Below are 12,061 nucleotides of genomic sequence, written 5' to 3' on the forward strand. Positions count from 1 at the left end.
TATACTAAATGTTTTACTAAAGATTTGTTATCAATTAAAGCCATACCCACGTATGATAAAACATGTTTGTTTTCTACAATACACCAGGAGCTCACCTTTTACCAGTTAGGCGGTTAAGACCAATTACCTAACAAACACTAACATAAACTACTACAGATGATACTTACGCCGCATCTCGTTAATGACAAACATCGGCTTAATAACATCCCCAGGATTACTGAGTGCCTGAGTGATATGTGCTTGCATTGTACACATCATACAAAATCCTTCTGCATGACCTGAAAGATAAGACCAAATCCTCCAAATTAGCAAAATATGACTTCATACAGACATCACAGAATATTTTAAATAAGGGGCACAAACCTGAAGTGAAGTAACAACGACAGCTACTGTGTGTCACACCTTGAACTACATACTTTCATTCATTCTCATTTAATTCTCTAACAAACCCAAGTGATAAGTATACACTGGCTCAGTTTTATAAGAGAAGAAACTGAGGCTCAGAGAGTTAAAATTTTGCCCAGTGTCAAACAGTATTAAGTGGAAGACACATACTGGACTCAAAATTCTCTTCATATTCAAAGCCTGTGTACTTAACTACTCTTTATACTGGAAAAATAAGTTTTCTCTTATACTAGTATTTGTCTCAAACAGTAAAAAAAAAAAAAAAAAAAAAAAAGTCACCATACAAGAGGCTGAAAGCCTCTCCATATTATATTCTGGTCTTGTCAGCCATATCAGGGGTCTCTGTTGCATATTCTTCTTCTTTTCTTCTTCCTTTTTACAACTTTAAAAAAATGTGAAAACCATTCTTAGCTCATGACTAACTGGTTCTACTGGTATCTTGTGAGCAGAGGCCACAAATACCGCTAAACATCCTACAAGAAGCCCAGGCCAGCCCCCACAACAAAGCATTATCTGGTTCTAAACATCAATAGTGCTGAGATTGAGAAACTCTGCCTTAAACTAAAGGCTGCTCAGAACCTGTCTAACAAAGCATTAAAAGCTTTGAAAGGTTCAAACCATTTCCAAGTGACGTAACTGTGTCCCAGAAAAAAAGCTCAAAAATATTTATAGGAATAAAAAAAAACCCTCCAGCACCCCAAAACATAAAGTTCTAATCAAAGACCACAAGACATGCAAAGATGCAGGAATGACCAATAACAAGGAGAAAATAAACCGAAACAGACCCAGAAATGGCACAAATAATAGATGCAAAGACAATGACGTTAAAAAAGACCTTGTACACATAATCAATCACATGTTCAAGGAGGTAGAAAAGAACAAGAGCATGTTAGGGAGAGCCAAGAGCCAATGTATTTTACAGGTGAAAAGTAGAATCTCAAGATGAAAAACACACCAGGCGAGATTAACAATAGATTAGACAGAGGGGAGAAAAGATCAGTGAACTTGAAGACTTTGCAACAGAAATCATCCATAATGAATCATACACACACAAACTCAAAACAACAACAACAAACAGATAAGCTTATCAGTGAGCAGCGGGACTCCTTCAAGTTAGTCCCTAAATAGACATGGAATTGGAGTCTGAAGGGACAGAACAAATATCTCAGGAAATGATGACTGTGTACAGAGAGCACAAGGGAGATTTTTAGAGTGATTCTACAGTTTTGTGTCCTAAAGCGGTAGTGGTGTGCATGAACCTGTACCTGTGTTAAAGTTCACAGAATGATACACCAGAAAAGGTTAATGGTGCTCCATTTACAAAAATAAAAGTTTTTTCTAATGACTAGAAGCCACACAAATTTGAAACAGTACATTTACAGATCATTTGGGATTTCCCAAACAGAAAACAAGAGACAACTACACAAAGAACCACTCAGTCAGACTGCTGAGAACAGTGACAGCATCATAAAAGCAGTTAGTAATAAAAACATGTACAGAGAAACAAAGGTAAAACTGACAACAGACTTCTTGTCAGAAACAACACAAGACAATGCAGTAACATCTTTTGGGTGTTAGAATAAAAATGTCAACACAGAGTTCTATACCCCATGAAAACATCTTTCGAAAACAAAGACGAGATTTTCACTTCTGGGAAGATGGAATAAAAGTTCCTTTCCCTATTCCTTCCACAAAGTACAAAAGCCCCGGACACAAAACATAAGAAGCAAACATAAGAAGGCTGTGAAAGAGAGAGTAAAAGACAAGCTAGCAACTCTGGAACCCAAGGAATGACACTGTGGTGAGTTCCCTGGGTTTTCTTTGTGCCTCATATAGTCCAGAGCTGAAGAAGCCAGCAACCTGGAAACACGAACAAATAGAACAAAGCCTCAATGAAAGCCTGCTCTCTCTCTAGCCAAAAGACCAGGAAAAGGGAGCTTAGCAAGACAGAAAACCTTTAGACAGTAATTCTCTACACTGGCCACAAGTCTCAGAAAAACTATGACCCCCCGACCCCTAGGCCAACAAAGGCCAAGTGGGCAGCCTAAACTTCCACTGGCCAGGCTGTAATGAGGAACCCCAAGCCACCCACTGGAGCAGTGTTAGAGAAGATGGATTAGGAGCTGGAACTTTCATCCACACTGGGTGATAACAAACCACACTCCATCCCACAGCAAAGACCAAGTCAGGAACCTGGACTTCTACCCCACCCCCTGGTAGTAAAGAAGACGCCCTCCAATTCTCCACTGGGGTAGTTTCAGAATCAGGACTTTCGCCATCACCCGGTAGTACAAAGCCTGGTGTCAGTGGAGACCAGGTGAGGAGCAGGAATGAGGAGCCCCAACCCCTGCCCCATCCCATGAGTGTCAATGGAGACTGAGTAGGGAAGCTGGACTTCTACCTCAATCTAATACTACTTCCTTTGCCAGAGTGGTATCACAGAAAGTCAGCTGAAACAATCAACAGATAATATCCACATAAAATTTCTAACATAAAAATGTCCAGGTTTCAAGTGAAAATCACTCATCATACCAAGAACCAAGAATTTCTCAACTGAGTGAAAAAAGACAATAAAGAGAGGCCAAAATTCAGATGACAGAGATGTTAGAATTATATAACAAAGGATTTAAAGAAACCGTGATAAAAATGACTCAACAGTTATGAACACACTAGAAACAAATGAAAAATATAGAGACTCAACAAAGAAACAGGAGATATAAAGAACCAAATGGAAACTTTAGAAATGAAAAATACAATAATCAAAATAAGCTCAGTGCATAAGCTAGACATGGAGGTTACAGAAGAAAGAAGCAGTAAACATGAAGACAGAACAATAGAAATTACGTACTCTGAACAACAGAGAGAAAACAGACTGGGAGAAAAATGAACAGGGCATCAGGGACCTGTAGGACTCTAATAAAACATCTAGCACACATGTCATCAGACTCCAGGAAGGAAATGAGAGACTAAGCTGGGCTGAAAAAGTATTACAAGAAATGAAGGCTGAAAATTTCCCAAATTTGGTGAAAGAAGTCTCTACAGATTCAAGGAGCTGAGCAAACCCCATCAAGAAAAAAAGAAATCTATGCCAAAACACATCATAATTAAACTTCTGAAAATCAAAGACAGAAAAAAATCTTGAAAGCGGTGAAAGAAAAACAATACCTTACCTATAAAAGTGTATGAAAAAAACAAAAGAAAAATGACAGGAAACTGCAGATCAAAAACTATGGAGGCCAGATGAAGTGGCAAAACAATTTTCAAGATCTGAAAGAAAAAGACTGTAACCCAGAATCCTATGCACAGTGGAAACACTCTTCAGGAATGAAGGTAAAATCAAGACATTCTCAGATGAAGCAAAACTAAGAAAACTTGTCACGAGTAAACATATCCTAAAAGAATGATTAAGGGAAGTTCTCTCAACAAAAAGGAAATGATTTTTTAAAAAAAGAAACCCTAAAAAAAATTTTTTTTTTTTAATTTTAAAAAATAAAAAAAGAAATCCTAGAACATCAAAAAGGAAGAAAAGGGGCAACCTGAGTGGCTCAGTCATTTGTGCGTTAGACTCTTAGTTTTAGCTCAGGTTGTGATCTTGGGATCGTGGGACTGAGCTCCATGTCAGGCTCCACACTCAGCATGGAGTCTGCTCATCCCTCTTCCTCCCCCCACATGCACTCTCTATAAGTAAATAAAATCTTAAAAAAAATAAAAGACTTAAGACCTGATCTGTCAATAAAAAACATAAATGTTCTAAATACACCAATTAAAAAACCCAGATTAACAATGTAGATTGAAAAACATGACTAAACCATATGATATCTATAAGAAACTCACTGCAAATATAACAGTATAGACAGGCTGAAAGAAGAAGGATGGAAAAAGATCTGTCATGCAAAAATTAATTCAAAGAAAGTTAAAATGGCTATATTAATATAGCAGACAAAGCAGACTTCAGAACAAAGAAAGCTACCAAACATAGGGACATTATCAAAAATCCATCTATATATATATAGCAATCCTAAATGTGTTTGTACCAAACAACAAAGTTGCAAAATACATGAACTAAATTCTAATAGAACTGAAAACAGACATAGAGAAATCCACAACTACAGCTGGAAACCTCACTATCCTTCTGTTAATAAATGAACAACTAGAAAATCAACAAGGATACAGAACTCAGCAATATCACCAGCCAATGGGATATGGCCAGTTTATAGAACACTTCACACAACAGCGGAATACAAATTCATTTCAAGCGTTCGTGGAACATACACCAAAATAGACCATATCCTGGCTCACAAAACAAACGTCAAAAATTTTAAGAGAATTAAAATAATAAAAGGTATGTTTTTTGCCACACTGGAATCATACTAGAGATTAGAGGGAGATAACAAGAAAAACAATAAACACCTGGAAACTAAGTAACATGCTTCTATATAATCCATGGATCAAAGACTAAGTCTCAAGGGAAATTTAAAAATGCACTGAACTGAATGAAAATGAAAAGGCAACATATCAAAAATTTGGAGACACAGCTAAAGAAGTGCTGAAAGAGAAACATACAGCCATTACCAATATTAGAAACAAACCAAGGATAACAATATAGACCCTGCAGATACCAAAAATTGATTTTGTAATTTAAAAACTCACAAGAAGGAAATCTCCAGGCCAAGACAGTTTCACTGATAAATTCTACTTAATGTTTAAATAAGAATTTACATCAATTCTATATAATCTCTTCAAAAATACAGAAAAGGAATTAATATATCCTAAATTCATTCTGTAAAACTAGTATTACCCTGAAACCAAACAAAAATGGCATAAAACCAGAAAATTACAGACCAACATCTCTCATGAATATATAAAAACCCTTAATAAATATTACAAATAAAATTCAACAAAATATAAAAACAATTACACATCAGAGGAGAAAAGAAAAGATGGCGGCCAAGTAGGAGGACCCTAGGCTCACCTCGTTCCATGAATACAAGATAATTATCAAATCATCCTAAATATCCTAGAATTGATTTGAGGACTGGCAGAACAAACTCCACAACTGAAGGTAGAGAAGAGGCCAAATGAAGAAGGCAGGAAGTGCAGAGATGCAGACTGGGAGAGAAGATGTGGCAATGCAGTGGGGAGGGAGCTGTGGCCACAGAGAAGGGCGAGAGAGAAACTAGCACACAGGCCAGCGTACAGGGAAGATGAATCCCCATAGCAATTGGCTTGGAAAGCAAAAGGGTCCAAATTTCATGAGTTCTTACAACCAGGGGGGCTTAAAGTCTGGTGTTTTAAAGGTCAGAGGGCTTGGCTCTGGCAGAGCTCAGAAGACATTGGTGCTGCTCTTGGAGAAAAGGCAGGGCAAACAGCCTGCAAACACAAAGCATGGAAACAGCCATCTGAAGAGGGCCTGGGGCACACAGTGAGGAAGTCAGTTGCTCATCTTGAATGGTGTCCCAGAGAAACAGCGTTCACGGAGAGACCACCTGAGAAACAAAGGAACTGACCTGTGCCATTTCTCCCTCCCACCCTCAGCATAAACACAGAGTCAACTGTGGGAACCAGCGCAGCACCAACACTACCTAACTTGCTTACACCAAGCTTGCCTGTGTTCTGGAAGAACCACCCTTCTCAGTCGCACTTGCCTTAGTCCTGGTGCAGCAGGTCCCTCCCCAAGAAGACCGGGCCCAAACCCCTGCCAACACCTGTCTCCCCACCAGGGTGTTTTGCGAGGCCTTGGTTCTGGGCAGCACAGTAACAGGTCTCATTTTACTAGCAGACCAGAACACAGCTAGCTAAAAGTCACCACATTCAAGCCAGGGACCAACACTGCCCAACACTGGCAAAGAGAGCCTCTGCAAACAACTGGATGAAAAATAAAGTAGCTAAAATACAACAGCAGAGCACACGTATTACACACTGGAGACATCCCAGAAGTGCCAGGCCTTGGGGACCAGGAGACACTACATTGCAGGGCACTTATAGGACCTCTTCTTCATAAAGCCATTACCCTCTAGAACTGGGAGCCATAAGTGACTTTCCTAACACACAGAAATAGGCACAGAGACTTAGACAAAATGAGAAGACAGAGGAGTTTGTCTCATATGAAAGAACAGGAAGGCCATGGCCAGACATCTAAGCAAAACAGTTATAAGTAACATGCCTGATGGGGAGAATTTAAAACAATGATCATAAGGATACTCACTGGATTTGAGAAAAGAGTGGAGGACATCAGTGAGACCATTAACACAGAGATAAGGAATAACATAGCAGAGATGAAGGACTCAGTAAATGAAATGAGAAACGCACCTGATGGAATGAACAGCAGGCTGGAAGAAGAACAAATTAATGGCCTAGAAGACAGAGTAATGGAAAGTAATCAAGGTGAACAAAAGAGAGAAAAAAGAATTATGCAAAACGAGAATAGACTTCGGGAACTCGGTGACTCCATCAAACATAATATTCATATTACAGGGATCCCAGAAGAAGAAGAGAGAGAAAGGGGGGTGGAGAATTTATTTCAAGAAATAATAGCTGAACACTTCCCTAAACTGGGGAAGTAAACAGATACGAGATCCAGGAGGCACATAGAACCCCCAACAAAATCCACAAAAGCAGATACACATCAAAACATATTGTAATTAAAATGGCAAAATATAGTCATAAAGAAAAAATATTAAAAGCAGCAAGACAAAAGAAGACAGCTAATATAGTCAAAGTGCTGAATGGGAAAAACCTGCAGCCGAGAATACTCTATCCAGCAAGGCCAGCATTCAGAATAGGAGAGACAAAGAGTTTCCCAAACAAAACCTAAAGGAGTTTGTGGCCACTAAACCAGTCCTTCAAGAAATTTTGAAAGGGGACTTTTTGAGTGGAAAAGAAAGACCAAAAATGACAATATGGAGGTAGGAAACCCAAAGCAGTAAAAATGAATATTTCTTAAAAAAATCAGTCAAGGAATTAACAAAACAAAAGGATGTAAAATATGACACCATATACCTAAAACGTGGGGAGGAGTAAGAACGGGTTCAAATTTAAACAATCATCCACTTAATATAGATTGCTATATGTAGAAAATGTTATATACGAACCTAATTGTAACCACAAATCAAAAACCACTAATAATTATGCAAAGAATAAAGAAAAAGAAATCCAAATATATCACTAAAGAAAACAAGCAAACCATGAAAGAGAAAAAGACAAGAAAGAAGCAGGGAAAATCTTCAGAAACAACCACAAAACAAGTAATAAATTCAATACATACCTATCAATAATTACTTTGAATGTAAACGGACTAAAGACTTCAATCAAAAGACACAGGGTGACAGAATGGATTAAAAAAACAAGACCCATCTATATGCTGCCTACAAAAGACTCATTTTAAACCTAAAGACACCTGCAGATTGAAAGTGAGGGGATGGAGGACGCCTGGGTGGCTCAGTCGGTTAAGCGTCTGCCTTCAGCTCAGGTCATAATCCCGGGGTCCTGGGATCGAGCCCCACATCAGGCTCCCTGCTTAGCGGGGAGCCTGATTCTCCCTCTACCTGCTCTGCCTGCCCCTTCCCGTTTGTGCACTCTCTCTCTCTGACAAATAAATAAAATCTTAAAAAAAAAAATAATAATAAATAAATAAATAAATAGAAAGTGAGGGGATGGAGAAATATTTATCATGCAAATGGATGTCAAAAGAAAGCCTGAGTAGAAATATTTATATGAGACAAAACAGATGTTAAAACAAGGACTGTAAAAAAGAGACAAGCACACTATATAATAACGAAGGGGACAGTGCAGTAAGAAGATATAGCAACTGTAAATATTTATGCACCCAACATGGGAGCACCCAAATATATAAAACAGTTAATAACAAACATAAAGGAATTAATCAATAACAATACAATAATAGGAGACTTTTAACACCCCACTTAGATCAATGAACAGATCATTTAAACAGGACATCAACAAGGAAACAATGTCTTTGAATGACACACTGGACCGAGTGGATTTAATATATTCAGAACATTCCATCCTAAAACAGCAGAATACACATGGAACACTCTCCAGAACAGATCACATATTAGCCCACAAAATATGCCTCAACAAATTTAAAAAGACTGAAGTCATACCACGCATCTTTTCTGACCACGAGGCTATGAAACTAGAAGTCAACCACAAGAAAAAATCTGAAAAGACCACAAATACGTGGGGGCTAAATGACATGCTACTAAAAATGAATGGGTCACCAAGGAAATAAAACAAAAAATTTAAAAATACACAGAAACGAATGAAAATGAAAACACAATGGTTCAAGACCTCTGGGATACAGCAAAAGCAGTTCTAAGAGGGCAGATTATAGCAATAAAGACCTACTTGTTTTGTTAATTCCTTGACTGATTTATTTTTTATTTATTTTTTATTTATTTTATTCTTATGTTAATCCCCATACATTACATCATTAGTTTTAGATGAAGTGTTCCATGATTCATTGTTTGTGCACAACACCCAGTGCTCCATGCAGAATGTGCCCTCCTCAATACCCACCACCAGGCTAACCCATCCTCCCACCCCCCTCCCCTCTAGAACCCTCAGTTTGTTTTTCAGAGTCCATCGTCTCTCATGGTTCGCCTTGACTGATTTTTTAAAGAAATATTCATTTTTACTGCTTTGGGTTTCCTACCTCCATATTGTCATTTTTTTTTATATTTTATTTATTTATTTGACAGAGAGAGAGACAGCGAGAGGGAACACAAGCAGAGGGAGTGGGAGAGGGAGAAGCAGGCTTCCCGCTGAGCAGAGAGCCCGATGTGGGGCTCGATTCCAGGACCCTGGGATCATGACCTGAGCCGAAGGCAGACGCTTAACGACTGAGCCACCCAGGCACCCCTCCATATTGTCATTTTTGGTCTTTCTTTTCCACTCAAAAAGTCCCCTTTCAAAATTTCTTGAAGGACTTCAAAAAGAAGAAAAATCTCAAATAACCTATCCTTGCACCTACAGGAGCTAGAAAAAGAACCACCACCAAAACCTAAAACCAGCATAAGGAAGGAAATAATAAACATTAGAGCAGAAATAAATTATATAGAAACCAAAAAAATAATAGAACAGATCAATGAAACCAGGAGCTGTTTCTTTGGGGAAAAAAAAAAAAATCAATAAAACTGATAAGCCTCTAGCCAGACTTATCAAGGAAAAAAGAGGAAGGACCCAAATCAATAAAATCACAAATGACAGAGGAAAGTAACAACAAACACCACAAAAATATAAACAATCATAAGAGAATATTATGAAAAACTATTTGCCGGGGTGCCTGCGTGGCTCAGTCGTTAAGCGTCTGCCTTCGGCTCGGGTCATGATCCCGGGGTTCCGGGATCAAGTCCCGCATGGGGCTCCCTGCTCAGCGGGAGGCCTGCTTCTCCCTCTCCCACTCCCCCTGCTTGTGTTCCCTCTCTCGCTGTGTCTCTGTCAATTAAGTAAATAAGATCTTTAAAAATAATAATAATAAAATTAAAATATAAACTATTTGCCAACTAATTGGACAACGTAGAAGAATTGGACGCATTCCTAGAAACATATAACCTCCCAAAACTGAATCAAGAAGAAACAGAAAATTTGAACAGACTCATTACCAGCAAAGAAATTGAATCAGCAATCGAAAAACTCCCAACAAACAAAAGTCTAGGACCAGATAGCTTCACAGGCAAATTCTACCAAACATTTAAAGAAGAGTTAGTACCTATTCTTTTCAAACTATTCCAAAAAGTAGAAAAAGAATGCAGTTGGAAGTTTTCCTTCCATGAGGTCAACATTACCCCGATACCAAAACCAGATAAAGACACCACTAAAAAAGAGAATGACAGGCCAATATCTCTGATGAACACAGATGCAAAAATCCTCAACAAAATACTAGTAAACCAAATCCAACAATACATCAAAAGACTCATTCACCACAGTCAAGTGGGATTTATTCCTGGGTTGTAAGAGTGGTTCAATATTCACAAATCAATCAATGTGATACATCACATCAATAGGAGAAAGGATAAGAACCACATGATCATTTCAACAGATGCAGGAAAAGCATTTGACAAAGTACAACATCCATTCATGATAAACATCTTGACAAAGTAGGGTTAGAAAGAACATAACATAACAAAAGCCAAATATGAAAAACCCACAGCTAATGTCATCCTTAATGGGGAAAAACCGAGAGCTTTTCCTCTATGGTCAGGAACAAGACAGGGATGTCCACTCTCAATACTGTTATTCAACACAGTACTGGAAATGCTAGCCACAGCAATCAGACAACAAAAAGAAATAAAAGGCATCCAAACCAGTAAGGAAGAAGTAAAACATTCACTATTTGCAGATGATGTAATACTATATACAGAAAACCCCAAAGACGCCACCAAAAAACTGCCAGAACTGATAACATGAATTCAGTAAAGTTGCAGGACACAAAATCAACCTACAGGAATATGCTGCATTTCTATACACCAATAATGAAGCAGCAGAAAGAGAAATTCAGAAAACAAACCCATTTACAGTTGCACCAAAAATAATAAGATGCCTAGGAATAAACCTAACCGAAGAGATGAAAGACCTGTACTCTGGGGCGCCTGGGTGGCTCAGTCGGTTAAGCATCTGCCTTCAGCTAAGGTCATGATCTCAGGGTCCTGGGATCAAGCCCTGCATTGGGCTCCCTGCTCAGCGGGGAGCCTGCTTCTCCCTCTCCTGCTCACCGTGCTTGTGCACTTGCTCTCTCTCTGTCAAATAAATAAAATCTTAAAAAAAAAAAAAGACCTGTGCTCTTAAAACTATAAAACGTTGATGAAAGACACTGAAGAGGACACAAAGAAATGGAAAGGCATTCCATGCTCATGGATTGGAAGAACTAATATGTTAAAATGTCTATACTGTCCAAAGCAATCTGGACACTTAATGCAATCCTTATCAAAATACCAACAGCATTTTTCACAGAATTAGAATAAACAATCCTGGAATTTGTATGGAACCACAAAAGACATTGAATAACCAAAGCAATCTTGAAAAAGAAAAGCAAAGCTGGAGGCATCACAATTCCAGACTTCAAGTTATATTACAAAACTGTAGTAATTAAAACAGTATGGTACTGGTACAAAAACAGGCACACAGATCAACAGGACAGAATAGAAAACCCAGAAACAAACCCACAACTATATGGTCAATTAATCTTTGACAAAGCAGGAAAGAATGGGAAAAAGATGGTCTTTTCAATAAATGGGTGTTAGGAAAGCATGACTGCAACATGCAAAAGAATGAAACTGGACCACTTTCTTACACCATACGCAATAATAAATTCAAAATGTATTAAAGACCTAAATATGAGTCCTGAAACCATAAAAATCCTAGAAGAGAGCACAGGTAGTAATTTCTCTGACACTGGCTATAGCAACTTTTCTCTAGATAGGTCCCCTGAGGCAAGGGAACCAAAAGCAAAAAATAAACTATTGGGATTACATCAAAATAAAAAACTTCTGCACAGTGAAGGAAACAATCAACAAAACTAAAAGCCAACCTATGGAATGAGAGAACATATTTGCAAATGACACATCCAATAAAGGGCTAGAATCCAAAACCTATAAAGAACTTATGAAACTCAACACCCAAGAAACAAATAATCCAA

The 12,061-nt window shown here is 38.2% G+C and overlaps 1 protein-coding gene across 3 annotated transcripts in view; it reads right to left on the reverse strand.

The window, feature by feature from the left end:
- USP42 (ubiquitin specific peptidase 42) overlaps positions 1-12,061 on the reverse strand; it is a 49,693-nt gene that overhangs the window by 21,007 nt on the left and 16,625 nt on the right. For all 3 annotated transcript variants that reach the window (XR_004676257.1, XM_034988348.1, XM_034988347.1), the window contains one exon: positions 168-278. Coding sequence is in view for 2 of the 3 variants with exons in the window: in XM_034988348.1 (XP_034844239.1) it covers positions 168-278 (111 nt within the window). In the remaining variant the exon portion in view is untranslated. The remainder of the gene's footprint in view (positions 1-167; positions 279-12,061) is intronic.

This window comes from Mirounga leonina, unplaced genomic scaffold (genome assembly GCF_011800145.1).
Source record: "Mirounga leonina isolate KUSES-001 unplaced genomic scaffold, KU_Mleo_1.0 Mir_454, whole genome shotgun sequence".
Classification (NCBI taxonomy): domain Eukaryota; kingdom Metazoa; phylum Chordata; class Mammalia; order Carnivora; family Phocidae; genus Mirounga; species Mirounga leonina.